Here is an 18,082-nt window from a genome sequence, read left to right as displayed (position 1 = left end):
TATATTCCAGTTCTTGAAATATAAAGGCCAACTTCTGTTAGCCTGGATTATTTTCTGCACCTGTTCATGATATATATGTGCATCTGAGTCTTTCTGATCCAGAGCTTCCTTTAGAATTGTACCTGTTGGAGAGAAAATCCTAGTAGGTTAGAGAAATTTTAAATTAGGGATTTAAGGCACTAATCAAACCACTGACACTAAGTGAAATGGCCTCAGATCAGACTTAACAGTTTAACAGGGAAAATGCCTGCATAAAGGCATATAAGAATGAGATTTGAACAAGCATTTCTGATTTAAACATGTATTCTGATATTTTAAATGTATTAACTGTATTTTATAAAAGTAATTGTGCACTTTAGCCAAGAACAGGCTGCTGCAAGAGGTGATGGGATGAAGCCTCAGCAGAGAGAACCACATCCTTTGGAAACAATGAAACCTCAGAATGTGCAAGTTCTTATCAGTGAAAGTTGCGAGCAGTAAGGTTCTCAGCGCTGCTTATGAATAGAATTTTTCTACACATTCTCAGATGTGAGAATGTACATCTGTCTCATTTGGCCAGTGACGTAGCAGGAGTTGGTGGGAACCTTAACTTTTATCTTTGTAGCTAAGTGTCAGGGGTTACAACAGAGGAAGAAGCATCATCAATAAAGGAAGCATCCGGATTCTATGGACCAATGAAATCCCATGATGTCGGAAGGTAGAATGCAATTGGCTAAAGTATGTGACACGTGTTATCAATGATTGATTTATATTGAAGATGATTTGATCATAACTAACGGAAGGCAAGAAAATTTGATATGAAAAATGTATAACTGATCAATCTGTGCATTGTGACGTTAGTGGTATTGGAATGCTAAAAGCCATATTTTGTAGTGATGCATTGAACAAATCCAATGTTCATTCTCCCATCGATCATTGGTTAATAAAGATACTTTAAACCGGGACACTGGCTTTCGTGAGTCTTTGTATTGGCTGAAGTTTTGACGATACCAAAGCTCCAGAAAACCTCGCAACAGTACCCTTTATTTTATATTGCCTCCCCCATCGTCTCCCCTTTGCTTACCAATCTATCCATCTATGCCTTAACAACATTCAAAGAATCTGCTTTCAGAGTTCCAAAGTTTCACAACCCTCCAAGAAAGAAAAATGCCTCATTTCCATTTTAAATGGGTGATCCCTGCTTCTTAAACAGCGATCCCTAGAACAAAGAACAGTACAACAAAGTAACAGACCCTTCAGCCCACCAGGTCTGTGTTAACACAGATGCCTCTCTAACCTTTTCTTGCCTCTACGTGGTCCATATCCCTCTATTCCCTGCCGATCCATGTATCTATCCAGATGCCTCTTGAACGTTGTTATAGAATCTGCTTCCACCATCTCCTCCAGCAGCATGTTCCAGGAATTCACCACCCTTTGTGTGAAAAACTTGCCCCTTACATCTCTTTTAAACTTTCCCTCTCTCACTCTCAACCTATGCCCCCAAGTAATTGACCCTTCGATCCTGGGAAAAATACTCTGACTATCCACTCTATCCAAGCCTGTCATAATCTTGTAAACCTCTATCAGGTCCCCCCCCCCTCCTCATCCTCTGATGCTCCAATGAAAACAATCCAAGTTTGTTCAACCTTTCTTCATAATCCATTGGACTACGTCCATAGTTCATAGTCATTGGAGTATGAAGAAAGGTTGATGGTCCCTAGTTCTACATTCTCCCACAAGGGGAAACATATTCTCCACATCCACCATCAAGACTCCTCAGGATCTTATGTTGTAGTTTGGAATGTGGTGGTTTAAGTAAAGCAAACCCTATTCTTAACATTTCCTGAAACTAACTTTGTTCTTACCTTTCCAGTGTATTTTTTTAAACCTTTCTTTAATAATTGCTTTTAAAGTTTTTAATTTTATGTACTAAATTCACTAATCTGTTTTGTGCATTTTTTTCTTTGGTAGTTTATTCATGCAGTTTGTATTTTTCATTTTATCCTCACCAAAAATTCACATGCTTTTTTGATTTTCTAATCTTTAAGTTTCTGGTTAAAGAACTTTGCACAAAGCATAATTACAAATATCAGAGAGATGTTGTTAAACTACGCTTGACTGAAATTGGAACTCCTTGAATTGAGCACACAAACAAAATACATTCTTAAGGGTGAATCTCAGCTGCTGTTCAGGTTTCAGCTGCTGCAAGTTTAACCAACTTATTGCAATGTGCATTAGTACAGTAACAAATGCAATAGGCTTTACCATTATTACAAAAGAAAGGAGACAATAAGTGTTTTATTGCTACACTATATCAGTATACTATATCAAGACATTCCTAGTCAGTGATTAAAATCATGTTGAAAAATCATACATTATTTACAGTTTCTATAAATGCTACTGTCATAACCTAAAACTGAAAGGCTAACATCTAGCTTTCCTTAAGACCCATAAAGTAGGTAGACAATACTTGGCGAATTTCTTCAGCTTGCCTATCAACTGTTCTATCTGACACTATTTGGTTTGGCTGAGGAAATTCCTCCTGTCCAAGAACACCCAGCCAGTCATTATTAAAACCATCATTATGTTTTTCACAGATATTGTGAAGAATACAACAGGCAGTGATCATTGTTGGGATCAGTTCAAGGCTACAGTCATTCCTCTTGAGAAGACATTGCCAACGTGCTTTGAGTCGTCCAAATGCATCATCTATCACAGTGTGAGCTTGGCTTAACCTGTAGTTAAACACCAGTTGATGCTGTGATAGTTTTGCTGTTTCAGAGTACGGCTTCAGGAGCCATTCCTGTAGCGGATACGAAGAGCTGCCTATTAGTAGGTATTTCATTGGTGTTCTCAGAATATTTTTTGAGCAATCAGGGAACAACCTTCCTTCAATAGCCATTCTCCATAGATCAGAACTCCTCAGATTTTTTGTATCAAGAGAACTCCCAGAAAATCCAGTACAGACATCCCAGAAATTCCCAGTGTCATCAACTACACCTTGTAACACAACTGAATGCCATCCCTTTTTGTTTAGGTAATCTTTGTGATATTGTGGAGGGGCAATGATGGGTATGTGGCAGCTATCAATGGCACCAACACATTGGGGAAAATCCCACTTCTGAACAAACATTTGGGCTATTGTTTCAAATTCTTGATTGGAAGGCATCCTAAGATACAGAGGCTTTAAGAGAGACACAATAGCATGGCATACTTCTCTTACACATTTACAAACAGTTGATCGGCCTATCCCAAACAAATGACTAATAGTTCTATATTCCACATTAGTAGCAAGTCGCCAAAATGCTACGGCAACTCTTTTTTCCAGGGGCAGCGCAGGACGAAGGTGAGTATTTCGACGAGAAACCATAGGTTTCAGCTGGCTACAGATATGGAAAAATGTTTCCTTAGACATTCTGAAATTTTCCAGCCAATCATTTGGCTGAAAGTCCTTCATAACCACACGTTCCCACCAGTCTGAACTTCGTGGCTTACACCAGATTCTTGTCCGACAGTTACACCTACTACCTCCACGTGCCATCACCATCTACAAACAAAGAAAAATATTGTTGTAATTATACTCCTTAAATATTCAGCAATACTGCAAGATTTTTTTATTTAATGGTTATAGTACAAAAGCCATATACTTTGACAACATTTTCCTGCTGAGGCATGCTGCGATCATAGTGTATGAACATTGCACAGGTATTAAAAAATAAAGACACACTTTAGATATGGTAACACAAATCGAAGTTAAAATTTCCTCTTGGATGGATACTTTGTTAACATGATAACTAAAAATAAATAACTTTTACTTTAAATCACTGACAATGAGGTCATTAGACCCAGGGGGACAACTTGAGCTAATTTAAAACAATTTTAAGTGCACAATGCAATAAAGCTATACAGTTTAGAGTGTGTTCATTGAAGGCATTTGTCCACATTTTGAAGATTTTGTTTAAAAAGTTATTAATATAAAGAATCATGAAATGAAAAATTGTAATTTGGACCTATCAACAAGATTTATCTTTCAAGAAAACATTGCAGAACTTGAAGATGTATACAACTTTTAAAAAGGTTTTTTAACCAGCTTGCAATTGAATGTGATAGAATTTGTTTTTTCTTAAACTCAACCAAGGGTAAACTTGAACTCCATTCATTTAGAACATAGAACATAGAACAGTACAGCACAGAACAGGCCCTTCGGCACACGATGTTGTGCCGAGCTTTATCTGAAACCAAGATCAAGCTATCCCACTCCCTATCATCCTGGTGTGCTCCATGTGCCTATCCAATAACCGCTTAAATGTTTCTAAAGTGTCTGACTCCACCATCACTGCAGGCAGTCCATTCCACACCCCAACCACTCTCTGCGTAAAGAACCTACCTCTGATATCCGTCCTGTATCTCCCACCACGAACCCTATAGTTATGCCCCCTTGTAATAGCTCCATCCACCCGAGGAAATAGTCTTTGAACGTTCACTCTATCTATCCCCTTCATCATTTTATACACCTCTATTAAGTCTCCCCTCAGCCTCCTCCGCTCCAGAGAGAACAGCCCTAGCTCCCTCAACCTTTCCTCATATGACCTACCCTCCAAACCAGGCAGCATCCTGGTAAATCTCCTCTGCACTCTTTCCAGCGCTTCCACATCCTTCTTATAGTGAGGTGACCAGAACTGCACACAATATTCCAAATGTGGTCTCACCAAGGTCCTGTACAGTTGCAGCATAACCCCACGGCTCTTAAACTCCAACCCCCTGTTAATAAAAGCTAACACACTATAGGCCTTCTTCACAGCTCTATCCACTTGACTGGCAACCTTTAGAGATCTGTGGATATGGACCCCAAGATCTCTCTGTTCCTCCACAGTCTTCAGAACCCTACCTTTGACCCTGTAATCCACATTTAAATTTGTCCTACCAAAATGAATCACCTCACATTTATCAGGGTTAAACTCCATTTGCCATTTTTCAGCCCAGCTTTGCATCCTATCTATGTCTCTTTGCAGCCTACAACAGCCCTCCACCTCATCCACTACTCCACCAATCTTGGTGTCATCAGCAAGTTTACTGATCCACCCTTCAGCCCCCTCCTCTAAGTCATTAATAAAAATCACAAAGAGCAGAGGACCAAGCACTGATCCCTGCGGCACACCGCTAGCAACCTGCCTCCAATCCGAAAATTTTCCATCGACCACCACCCTCTGTCTTCGATCAGACAGCCAGTTACCTATCCAATCGGCCAACTTTCCCTCTATCCCACACCTCCTCACTTTCATCATAAGCCGACCATGGGGGACCTTATCAAACGCCTTACTAAAATCCATGTATATGACATCAACTGCCCTACCTTCATCAACACACTTAGTTACCTCCTCAAAAAATTCTATCAAATTTGTGAGGCACGACTTGCCCTTCACGAATCCGTGCTGACTATCTCGGATTAATCCGCATCTTTCTAAATGGTCGTAAATCCCATCCCTAAGGACCTTTTCCATCAATTTACCAACCACCGAAGTAAGACTAACCGGTCTATAATTACCAGGGTCATTTCTATTCCCTTTCTTAAACAGAGGAACAACATTCGCCATTCTCCAGTCCTCTGGCACCATCCCCGTGGACAGCGAGGACCCAAAGATCAACGCCAAAGGCTCTGCAATCTCATCCCTTGCCTCCCAAAGAATCCTAGGATACATTTCATCAGGCCCAGGGGACTTATCGACCTTCAGTTTATTCAAAACTGCCAAGACATCCTCCCTCCGAACATCTATTTCCTCCAGCCTATTAGCCTGTAACACCTTCTCTTCCTCAAAAACATGGCCCCTCTCCTTGGTGAACACTGAAGAAAAGTATTCATTCATCACCTCGCCTATCTCTACTGACTCCATACACAAGTTCCCACTACTGTTTCCACCCAGAAATTTACAATTAAGGGGATTAAACTTTGGTATGAAAGTTAATTTCTTACAGGCACAAACTCCATCCCAAATGTAAATATGGAGGTTTCAATCAACACTCAAATATGGTTAGAGGGAAAAATCAAACTGGATTGGCATACAAACTGGTTTAATAAAGCCTCTGCAATTTTGCTTAGCTTTTAAAGTTCGATAATTTCTTAATGCATAATTAGTTTTTCAACTTTTGAAAATCATAAACAGAAAGATTGACAGTTCAGTTGTTAATTTAAAGCTACACTGTGACACCTAAATGGTAATAGCTGTATCAAATCACTTTTTGTCTGGTAATAGGGGTTGGAAAACTAAGTTATTCTTCAGCTTTTGTATTCATATGTAGTCTGCTAAAATTCAGAAGAAACTTTACATCTAAAACTTTGAGATGAAAAAAACACCCAATGTCAGAACCAGTTACTTCCAGATTACAGCTGACTGCACCACTAAGTTCTCTACATTCTAGCCTGACAATAGCTCACAGAACAACAAAAATAACTGAAATAAATGTAAGAAGCACGCTCCTATATGCCAACTTTAATTTAACAGGACCCTTCCAATCAGCACATAGAAAATGAAACTTGATCTAATCTTAATCGAGTAGCCTAGTTGCTCTATGTACTTATTCTCCCTCCACAGTCCATCCAGTTTCTGAATAATTTAAACAATACATTTTACATCTGGGTGGGGGGGGGGGGAGAGCAGATATTTGTGAAAGAAGGTTTGAATTTTATAGTACAGAAGGAGGTTATGTGGTCCATTACACCGATTCCAGTTTTCTGAAAGAAACACATACATGGTGCCATTCCCCTATCTTTCCTTCGCATCTTTTACTTACATCTCATCCAATATTTATCTTTTTCCTATTCGGGAGCTGTTGCAGTGCTTGCTTCCATCACTTTCTGGTCAGCTACTCCAATGTTCTAACCACCCCGCTGCTTAAAAAGAATCCTAACCTGATTAGGATCAGCTAATAAAGCCCATCTCAATATCAGTCACGATTGTGGAGTATTTCAAAAATAGGTCGCCATGTGTTTCATACCTGACGCTATTTAAATCGTATCGATGGTCTAATTTGAGACTCCCCTTTCTTAAGTAACTGGATCCAAAACAAAAAGGAAAACGCGTCCGTCCACCCGCCAAGTCACTCGCTTTTATATTGTGGTTCTGAATGGGATTACAAACTCCAGCTATGGGTGAACAAGATAAGGGAGCAAGAACAAGCTTTGAGTGGTTCTTCTCCTGTTCATTGGAGACCCACTGCTTTCAGGAGTTAGGGGGCCAAAGACGAGTGAAAGTTTTTTGCCTTTTGTGTGACCCGCGCACGTTTGTTGTTGTTGTTGTTTTCTCTAATTTCCCTTTCCCTCTCTCCCATTTACCAAGATCATTTTCCTCTGGCGCTGCTGGAAATACTGCCTCAATCTCAGCCTCCTCTGCGCGTCGTTCCTCCTCTCCACGCCCGCACTCTCGTAGTCGGCGCGGCGTTTCATGAAGAGAAACAGGAGTAGGAACATCATTGGCAGCACCGTCTCCTCCGCCATGTTGACTGACCTGGGAAGTGGTGGTGGTGGGTGGTGGGGGGGGGGTCCTCAGCTTCACCCCCCCCGCCGCCGCTTGGGGCCTGGGGCCGAAACACACACCCACCACCAGCAACTGGAACCGGACTCCCGGCACCAAACCTGCCTCTTTAGATTTAGGAACAAAAAAAAAATATATATATATATATGACCGGGGCGTTGGAAAGTTTATTCGATCTTAAACCCGCTTCGTTTAGGGTGATGAGGTAACCATGGTGACCCCCCCGCCCCGCGTTGCCATGGCAACGGCCGCACTTCCGGCGGCGGTTTGAATCTCAGTGACGTCACAATGGGTAACGGTCGCTCCGGCGCCGGAAGTGCGGCTGCCATGTTGTCTGTGGGCTGAACAGCTCGAGGAGTCGCGGAGCCCCAGGGCTGGGTTAGGGTGAGTGGGGGGGGGGGAAGAAAAGGTCTGGATACTTGAGCTGAGAGAAGCCGTGGCACGGGCTAGTATGTGAGGGCGATTCTTCATCCAGAAGCCCCCTTTGTTTTGGTCGAGGTTTCTCCGTTGGACAGTCCGACATTGCAGGTAGAGTAAGTCTTCTCTCTCTCTCTCTTACACTGTGTGTGCTGTGCTTACTGCTGGCGTCCCCGTGCCCAGCTTGGTGCCTTCACTGTGGGGAGGCGTTGATGGTCAAACACCCACACCCCGTACACTGGACTGCTGAGCATGAGTTTCTTCACCGTCTGCGCTCTTTTGGGTTTGTTCAACCCAGATCCTGCTGCCTCGAGTCCTCCTTTTGAACCGCTTGGAGTAGGATTTGGGATTGCTGTTAATTATATTTTGATAACGTGGCTTCACTGCAGATGCAAAGTTGCATTTTCTGTGTCATAGAATCCCTACAGTGCAGAAGGAGGCCATTTGGCCCATCTAGCCTGCACCGACTCTCTGAAAGAGCATCCCACCCAGGTCCTTTCTTGTAACCTCTTCTGCACTGTTGCAATTCTATGAATTACCCTGCTAATCCCCCTAACCTACACATCTAGCATAGCCAATCCATCTAACTTGCATATTCTTTGACTGTGGGAGGAAACTGGAGCACCTGGAGGAAACCCACACAGACAGGGGCGAACATGCAAGCTCCACACACAGTGACCCAAGGCTATAATTGAACCCAGGTCCCTGGCACTGTGAGGCAGCAGTGCTAATCACTGCTGTGGACAATGCTTCTCAGTCTGTACCCAGTCTATTTATCAAAAGTTGTCTCGATTTCATTTGAATGTATCAGAAATATGATGGCCCAACCCCTTTCACAACTAAGGTGAAATACTAATTTTGAAATACTATAGCTTGTTATGTACACATGCAGCAGTCAATTTGTGCACATACATTTTCTACAGACAGTACTGAGATCACTGACTGGCTAATGCCCTTGTATTGGTTTAGATGGGTGGCGCAGTGGTTAGCACTGCTACCTCAGTGCCAGGGACCCAGGTTCAATTCTGACCTCTGGTCACTGTCTGTGTGGAGTTTGCACATTCTCTGTGTCTGCGTGGGTTTGCTCTGGTTTCCCTCCCACAGTCCAAAAATGTGCGGGTTAGGTTGATTGGCTGTGCTAAATTAACCCTAGTGTCAGGGGAATTAGGGTAAATGTGTGGGGTTACAGGAATAGAGCTTGGGTGGGATTGTGGTCGATGCAAGCTTGATGGACCGAATGGCCTCCTCTGTATTGTGGGGATCCTATGATCCAGGGTATATATTTGCTCTTCTATTAGTTCCATTGTTTTTTTCCCATACTGCTATACTACCTTTTCATGAATGAAAAACAAAACTGCAAATGTCGGTAAATGAAAAAGAAAGCGCCGGAAGCGTATCAGGCAGCATCTGGAGAGAACGGATGAACTAAAGTTAACAATCCTTCAATGCCCATCGTCATCAAATAGACAGAATTCTGTGCCAATAGGAAACTTGCATTAAAAGGACTATACAAGTATAATAACACATCCCAAGGTGCTTCACAAGACCATTGTAAAGCAAAATATGACACCGAGCCACTGAAGGAGATATTGGGTCGAATAGCCAAAATCTTGGCCAAAGCGATGGGTTTCAACAAGTGTCTTAAAGGAGGAAATTGCTTTCACTACAAGTGACAGTTGCCAGCATCAGGGCTTTTCAGTTGCAAACATCAGAATGGGTAGAGATAGAAAGACCAAGGTTCACATACTTTTGTCTTCTACCATCCTGGCAGTTGCATAGTGCCATGATAATGGAGCTAAATAATCCTAGCAATCAATCTCTTGACTGATCTATAGCAGGCATGATGTGAAGGAACCCCTGCATTAGGAATCATAGGTTAAAGTCATTTATTCCTCCTAAGCAAATTACACTTGCCACACGTCATGGCTCAACTCATTCATGAGTTGCATCCCAAAATGTCAGAAATCTATCTGTGCATTTCAGTGAGTTAATACTAATGTCTTCCACTATATCGCTGGGCAACCTGTTCCATAGATTAATCACTTTCTCATTGAAATATTATTTCTGCAAATTAGTTTTGAATTTGTCTTCCTTCAAATGCAGACCATGTCCTCTGGTTTTACTGTTCTAAACAAGGTGAAATGAATTGTCATGGTAGACGTTATCTGGCAAGAATACTCCTTTTTTATAAGCTCTGTTTGTGAACAGAATTCCCACTCACCTGAAGAAGGGGCTGAGAGCGCCGAAAGCTTGTGTGGCTTTTGCTACCAAATAAACCTGTTGGACTTTAACCTGGTGTTGTTAAACTTCTTACTGAGAATACCACCTACCATCTCTCTGTAATGTGACCATGCCTTATTCCAGTCCTTTCTTCAGTCTGATTGTTACCTTCTACCTTTTCAACTACATTTGGTGTTATGTAATCAGTCAGTTCAGCATGAAAATACTTTCCTGGAGTTCAGAACAGCCTACTTTGTTATATTTGCTCATTGTTACCTTCCAGTTGTTCCCAATTGTATATTTTCTGTGTCTGTTCAATACATCTTATGACAAATGCATGAACAAAATGTTATCAGCATGTAATTTCTAAAAATTGCAAGCTACTTAACTTTTTGCGTAAATATTTATATGCAGGAGAATGGATTTTGTTGCAGAGAATGTTTACTTTCTTATCTTCATAGATGGGATACCATAATACTGATTTATACTAGTCATTTTCATAAATGAGGCAAATCTTGCTGTCCATTTGAATTTGTAAAATGCATGGTGTGAGAAGAACAAAACAATGTTTTATATATTGTTTTTTGTGAAGTTAAACTTTTTAAGAATACTTATTACATGGGATGAAGTGGTTTGCTTTTAGGGGTCTCTTGAACGTAGGGAGTAAGGCATAGTGTTTTTGGAAGATGTTCAAGCATAGAATCATAGAAACCATAAGAGGCCATTCAGCCCATCGAGTCTGCATCGACAACAATCTACCTAGGCCCTATCCCAGTAACCCCATATATTTAACCTGCCAATCTAAATATAACCCTCTAAACTAAGAGGCAATTTAGCATGGCCAATGCACCTAACCTGCACATCTTTGGACTGCGGAAGGAAACCGGAGCACCCGGAGGAAACCCACGCAGACATGGGGAGAACGTGCAAACTCCACACACACAGTGACCCAAGCCAGGAACCAAACCCAGGTCCCTGGAGCTGTGATGCAGCAGTGCTAGCCACCGTGCCACCCCAAGCAGACGCTGAAAAAACTGAAGCTTTGGGTCTTCTAAAGCAGACATGGGCAAGATTAATCGCAAGAGAGGACTGGAGGGCGCAGGTTCAGATTAGTGGAAGAGAAAATTGCACAAATAGAATAACGTGATGTGGGTTAGGGCTTTGAAAACTTGGTAGTTTATTGTTGTGTGTGGAAAGAGTGGGACATGACCAGGGTGGTCCTGCAGAGTTTTGGATGTATAAAATTATCTTCACGTCGTGAGTTTGTACTGATTTGTTAATTATACAAGCTTACAATATTCAGGATTTAATTAGTGGGCGACATCTATGGGACCAAAGCATTTTCCAGCCCCTAAATTTGTTTTTGTAAGTGTTGTTGCTGTTTGCATCTAAGCAGATTCGACCACCAGTTTAAAAAAAGTAGACTCTCAGTGATGAAACCTAAGACATTAATGGTGTTTGAAGCATAAATGGTAGCCAGAATGCCAGGAGAACTTCCCTGTGCTCACATGGTGTGATGGAATCTTCTATGTCCACCTAAACAGCAGCGATTTAACATTTTGATCTCATCTGAATGATGAAACCTCCTGGGCTGAATGCAGCAGTGAAGGAGATTCTTCTGGCTTTCAACCTTGGATGAAGTGAGAGTTGATAGTACTGCTTTATCTTTTAGGTTTAACAAGTGTGTTGAGTGCTATTCTATTCAAATCAATTCAGGAACCTTGTGTGGTGAAGTGTGAAATAAATTATGAATTACGCTTTTTTTCTACTACTAAACCTCACATTTTGTGATAATCATAATTAGTGGGGTTGGTAATGCCAAACCAAAGTTCTTTTTTTTTTGCACTATTCTGAAAAATCAAGCTTAAGCTTTCATCACACTCCTGACAAAGTGCTAAAATCGCAATTATGTAAAGCATTGTTCCCCAATGCCAACCTTTCCTGATATTGATTAGATGATGAACACTTCTAAATTCCATGTATCGCCTCTTGTACTTCCAACTTTGACCATGTGGAACATCTAATTTTTCCTTTTTTAAAAGAAAAAGCTTTTTCCAAGTCCATCTTTTCAACCTATTCCTTCTAATTCATATGTTCATACCCTAATCTCTCCTTCATGGCGCAATGTTTGTAACCCTATCAATTCCTATTTAGTTTTACTCCACCATACTGTCCCTCTGGGCAGTGGTTTTGAAAGCTTTATACATTCGAGCAAAAATATAAGTGCAAGTTATTGATATTAACGTGATTAGCTTGATGCTGTCATAATAAGATCTCTCTTCAAAAACATGAAGACACTTTTAAAAATTTGTTTCTTTATGGAAACATTTGCATTATAGGTTGGAATCTTGGACATTGGCTTTCAGGTGTTACCAGAATCCCTTTCCTCCAGATACACTAATATCATATCAGATGAACAATCAAGCTCATTCTGTACCACCAGTTCCAAAAGTGTAGTGTGTCAATGTTCTGATTCAAAATGTCCTGCAAGTAATTTATTTGTATTCCAATTAATGAATTGTTTTGTATTGTATATTTATCATAGCTACTACCAATGTGAAAGTTGCACAGCGTATTAATGTTTACACTTCAATGTTGTTTCTTTCTTTCCTGGTTTTGGAACTGACTCCAGATTAAGCCTCACTAAAGTTCAACCCGCTTAACTATGGATCAGGACTATGAACGACGACTTTTACGACAAATTAATGTACAGAATGAAAACATGGTCCCTTGTGTAAGTGCTAAGTTTCATTTAGTGTTTTAGTTTGATTTACTTTTCTCTGGCTTGCTGTGTCTTTCTGGGTGTACCAACATTTCATCCAGTAAAATGTCAGTGAAACCGCGGCTGTCCTGAACCTCAGCACCTCCAAATGTCCAGCCTCCAGTTCATCAACCTCTGGTGTTGTCATCTCAAGTTGAATCAGGAAATGTGGAATCCTGGTGTCTAACTTCATCATGCACTCAGCTTTTTTTGTTCTCAATCAAAATGCTCACTCCAAATACAACCTGAGCTTTGCAAGACAAAATTCATACTATTGAGTGTTTCTCACATTTCAAGTTAACATCGTATGATAATTTCACGTCGGCCGTTGCACTTTGCTAAAATCTTGATGAACGCGTTGAATTGATGATCAATATTACATAGGTGGAAATTATTTTTTAGATGTGTATTGACACAAACTCAAAACTGTCAACCGCACTTGGCATTGCCCTTATTTTAGTTATAGAATCATAGAACCTTACAGCGCAGAAAGAGGCCATTCGGCCCATCGAGTCTGCACCGACCACAATCCCACCCAGGCCCTACCCCATATCCCTACATATTTTACCCACTCATCCCTCTAACCTACGCATCTCAGGACACTAAGGGGCAATTTTTAGCATGGCCAATCAACCTAACCCGCACATCTTCGGACTTTTTGGGTCTTTTTGTTTAAGACCCACAACCCCTAACATAGTTAGGACATTACACCCATCAATTCTGTGAAAAAATATTTTGTTTGCTAACACTTGTGTGAAGCACTTTGGAATATTTTACTGTATCAAAAAGAACAATACAGCACAGGAACAGGCCCTTCGGCCCTCCAAGCCCGCGCCGCTCCCTGGTCCAAACTAGACCATTCTTTTGTATCCCTCCATTCCCACTCCGTTCATGTGGCTATCTAGATAAGTCTTAAAAGGCAGTATATAAATGCAAGCTGCTGCTGTCACTGCTCACCGACCTACACGGAGTTCCCTATCTGGCAGCAGCTTCATTTTAAAATATCCACAACTCCCACCACAGCCTCATTCCTCCCTATCCCCAACAAGATATAGCCGTACAGACCCTGCAAGATCTCTGCTCTCCAATTCTAGCCACTTGTTGATCCAATTCCACAATTCTGGCCTCTTGCTCATCCAATTTTCATGACTCCACCATTGGCCATGTGTCTTTAACATAGTGTGGAGATGCCGACGTTGGACTGGGGTAAACACAGTTAGAGTTTTAACAACACCAGGTTAAAGTCCGACAGGTTTATTTGGTAGCTAATGGCATTTGCTACCAAATAAACCTGTTGGACTCCAACCTAGCGTTGGTAAAACTCTTACTGTCCCTAACATAGTAACATAGAGTCATAGATAGAGTCATAGAGGTTTACAGCATGGAAACAGGCCATTCGGCCCAACTTGTCCATGTCACCCTTTTTTTTTAAAGCCCCTAAGCTAATCCCAATTGCCCACATTTGGCCCATATCCCTCTTTACCCATCGTACCCATGTAACTATCTAAATCATTTTTAAAAGATAAAATTGTACCTGCCTCTACTACGACCTCTGGCAGCTTGTTCCAGACACTCACCACCCTCTGTGTGAAAAAAAATGCCCCTCTGGACACTTTTGTATCTCTCCCCTCTCACCTTAAACCTATACCCTCTAGTTTTAGACTCCCCTACCTTTGGGAAAAGTTATTGACTATCTACATGCCCCTCATTATTTTATAGACCTCTATAAGGCCTCCTACGCTCCAGAGAAAAAAGTCCCAGTCTATTCAGCCTCTCCTTATAACTCAATCCATCAAGTCCCAGTAGCATCCTAATAAATCTTTTCTGCACTCTTTCTAGTTTAATAATATCCTTTCTATAATAGGGTGACTAGAATTGCACACAGTATTCCAAGTGTGGCCTTACCAATGTCCAAGGACACTTTACAAAATTGACTCGGAGCCTCACTTGGGGTTATTTGGACAGAAAACCAAAAACTTGGTTGAAGAGGTAGATTTTAAGCAGTGTCTTAAAAGCGGAGAGAGAACTGGAGATGCAGAGGCTTAAGGAGGAGATTCTAGACTTTATTGGCCCCGGCAGCTAAAGGGATGGCCGCTGAAATCAAAGTTCATGAGCCCAGGATTAGAGGAGCACAGCGATTTTAGTGGGTTGCAGCACTGAAAAAAGTTAGAGGGAGATGCAACGCTATGGAGGAATTTGAAAGCAAAGGATAAGAATTTTAAAATCAAGGTTGGATGGAAATACTGGGGCAATGGAACAAGGAAGCACAATCTTAAAATTAGAGCTAGGCCATTCAGGAGTGTAGTTAGGAAGCACGTTTCCCAAAGTCAAAAAATTGAAGTTTTGATTTGACTTATTGTCACATGTATTAGTATACAGTGAAAAGTATTGTTTCTTGCATGTTATACAGATGAAGCATACCATTCTAGAGGAGAAGAGAGAGTGCAGAATGTAGTGTTACAGTCATAGCTAGGGTGTAGAGACAGGTCAACTTAATGTGAGGTAGGTCCATTCAAAAGTCTGATGGCAGCAGGGAAGAATCTGTCCTCGAGTCGGTTGGTACGTGACCTCAGACTTTTGTATCTTTTTCCGGACAAAAGAATGTGGAAGAGAGAATGTCCAGGGTGCATGGGGTCCTTAATTATGCTGGCTGCTTTTGCGAGACAGTGGGAAGTGTAGACAGTGTCAATGGATGGGAGCCTGGCTTGTGTGATGGACTGGGCTACATTCATGATCTTTTGTAGTTTCTTGCAGTCTTGGGCAGAGCAGGAGCCATAGCAAGCTGTGATATACCATTGAAAGCATTCTTTCTGGTTGTATCTGTAAAAGTTGGAGAGGGTCATAGCTGACATGCCAAATTTCCTTCGTCTTCTGAGAAAGTAGAGACGTTGATGGGCTTTCTTAACTATACTGTTGGCATGGGGGGACCAGGGCAGATTGTTGGTGATCTGGACACCTAAAAACTTGAAGCTCTCGACCCTTCCTATTTCTCGTAATTTTACTCTATCTCGTGATTTTGTAGAAAAAAGGTTACTTGTGGGCTGTGAGCATCACTGGTAAAGTTGACATTCATTGTCCATCTCTAGTTGCCCTGAAGTGGGCCTTCTTCATGAATCCCTTAAAGATGTGTCAACCTGTTAGTGCAAAACTGGAGTCACATATTGGTCAGACCTGGTGGCGCTTTCTTTCCTTGAGGATACCAGCAAACCAGTCAGAGAACTTCATGGTCACCTTGAGACTGCAAATTTCCAGATGTTTCAAAAAAAATCTAACTCCGAATTCTCAAGATGAGAATGAAGGGATATTTGAAAATCTGTTCTCTGGATTACTACTCCAGTCACTTAATCACTACAGCCCATGATTGTTGAATCAATTGACACGCCAAGGTCACAGATATATATATATTAGGCAGTAGATACCAAGGACAATGGATCAAATGAAGAAAAATCAAGCTGAGGTGAAGATCAAGCTGGTAGGGCTGAATGGCCTACCGCTCCTCTGTTTCAGCGGCTCAAATTACGCAGCAATATAAAAAAGGAATAGAAACAGAGAGATGTTTGCGTGTGCATGATTTCAATTGAAATAGGTAGCCAATAAATTTAAATTAATCAAATATACTTCTTTTACCTTCTCTTTATTCACAAGGGACGACAAGTAATATCCCCAACCAGAGATGATCAAAGCAAAATTAATGATTTTGGTATGAATAACATCAATGTTCTAAGAAGGCTAAAAGGGTTCAAAAATCAACTAAGTTCCCAGAGATGTGCGGTATGAAGGGAGGATCTAGTGGACTGAAAACATGCTGCTGTGGTGGCACAAATTAATAAAAGTGTTGGAGGGGTGACAGCAACGATGGACCCATTACTCTTCCAAACATTGTGGAAAATAGTGGAACGTTCAGTAGTAAACCTGAGGAATATCTACGCAGCATTGCAAACAGCAGAGAGCTTTAGAAAGGGAAGGATCCTTCTTGACCAACGTCCTTGGTTTGAAGTGGTCGCAACCCAAGTAGACGGTGAAAAACTCTACAATACATTGTACCTAGCTTTCCAACAGCATCTGAGAAAAATCCGCACAAGACGTTAAGTTCAAGTCTAAGGTAAAAAGTCAGAATGGATAAGAATCTATTGAATCCCTACAGTGCAGAAAGAGGCCACCCGGCCCATCGAATCTACACCGACAACAATCCCACCCAGGCCCCACTCCCGCAACCCCACATATTTAGCCTGCTAATCGCTCTAACCTACACATCTAGTTATGTATATGTTAATTCAAAGTAAAGCTGGCTTTATCTATAAATGATGTGCATAAACCTTTTTTTAAAAGTACTTAGAACTACTTTATGCCACAGCTTAATATAAGCAAAATTGTGTTCGATCACAGCATTTTTGACAGTTTATTATGACCTTAATAAATTTAGTAAAAATAGCTAAAAGTATTAATGAAAAACTTAATAGTTGGTATAGCAAAGTGCTAGCATTGAAATTTGATGGTAAAGTGACTAAGAAATACTTGACCATTTGACCACTGCTCAACTGAAGTTTGAAAATTGAAGAAGTTCTCTTGACTGATCCTTAATTTTCACAGGAAATATTATGGAGACTCTGTCAAAGAACTTTTGATATATCTATAAAATGAAAAATAGAGAAACACAGGGCACTTGTACTTGTGATGTGGAGTCCTGGACTTGTTCTTTGGGTAAACAATGAACTCTATCATTGGAACTACATCAGAATGATGAATAGGACCGATGTAAAAGAGATTGGAATATGAACAAGAGTAGAGATTTTCACTTCAGTTGTCTATGTTATCATAAAATTGTATTAAATTTAATCTGTTTGTTACAGCCGAGGAATCAATTAAAGTGGATACATAGTAAATGGAGCATTTGGGAGTCAGGTTGACAATTTGACTTGCACCCTTTAAGTTAAGAAGTGTGCACCCATCCTGATGGACTGTGACCAGGCAGAAGTTGGCATCTATTGAGGATCCATGAACCAATATAAATCAATAATGAGACAAATAACTTTTATTTTCCAAAAAATACCTTGAACTTTCTTCTTGAGCTATATGAAGGCAGAATACTGCGGCTAGGGGGATCTGCCAGCATATCACAACGGCAAAATCTTTTTTCAAGATGTTAAGTAAAGTGAACCTCATCAGAGGTGAGCGG

At 41.0% G+C, this 18,082-nt stretch overlaps 2 protein-coding genes across 4 annotated transcripts in view; one reads left to right on the top strand and one right to left on the bottom strand.

The window, feature by feature from the left end:
• Nucleotides 1-1,945: 1,945 nt before the first annotated feature.
• Nucleotides 1,946-7,738, bottom strand: LOC144479743 (uncharacterized). The gene is made up of 2 exons (XM_078198776.1): nt 7,310-7,738; nt 1,946-3,526 (listed from the first exon to the last, which is right to left on the bottom strand). The coding sequence occupies exons 1-2, from the start codon at nt 7,469-7,471 to the stop codon at nt 2,411-2,413; spliced, it is 1,278 nt and encodes a 425-aa protein (XP_078054902.1). The 5' UTR covers nt 7,472-7,738; the 3' UTR covers nt 1,946-2,410.
• A 55-nt stretch (nt 7,739-7,793) lies between these two features.
• Nucleotides 7,794-18,082, top strand: part of fzr1a (fizzy/cell division cycle 20 related 1a) — a 51,121-nt gene continuing 40,832 nt past the window's right edge. For 2 of the 3 annotated variants that reach the window (XR_013495543.1, XM_078198402.1), the window contains exons 1-2: nt 7,794-8,036; nt 12,778-12,879. Coding sequence is in view for 2 of the 3 variants with exons in the window: in XM_078198402.1 (XP_078054528.1) it covers nt 12,811-12,879 (69 nt within the window). In the remaining variant the exon portion in view is untranslated. Of the gene's footprint in view, nt 8,042-12,777; nt 12,880-18,082 lie in introns of all 3 variants that reach the window. The other variant, XM_078198403.1, reaches the window with a different exon arrangement.

This window comes from Mustelus asterias, chromosome 26 (assembly GCF_964213995.1).
Source record: "Mustelus asterias chromosome 26, sMusAst1.hap1.1, whole genome shotgun sequence".
Taxonomy (NCBI): Eukaryota; Metazoa; Chordata; class Chondrichthyes; order Carcharhiniformes; family Triakidae; genus Mustelus; species Mustelus asterias.
Note: the sequence above shows the minus strand (reverse complement) of the source record. Positions and strands in the feature narration are given on the sequence as shown.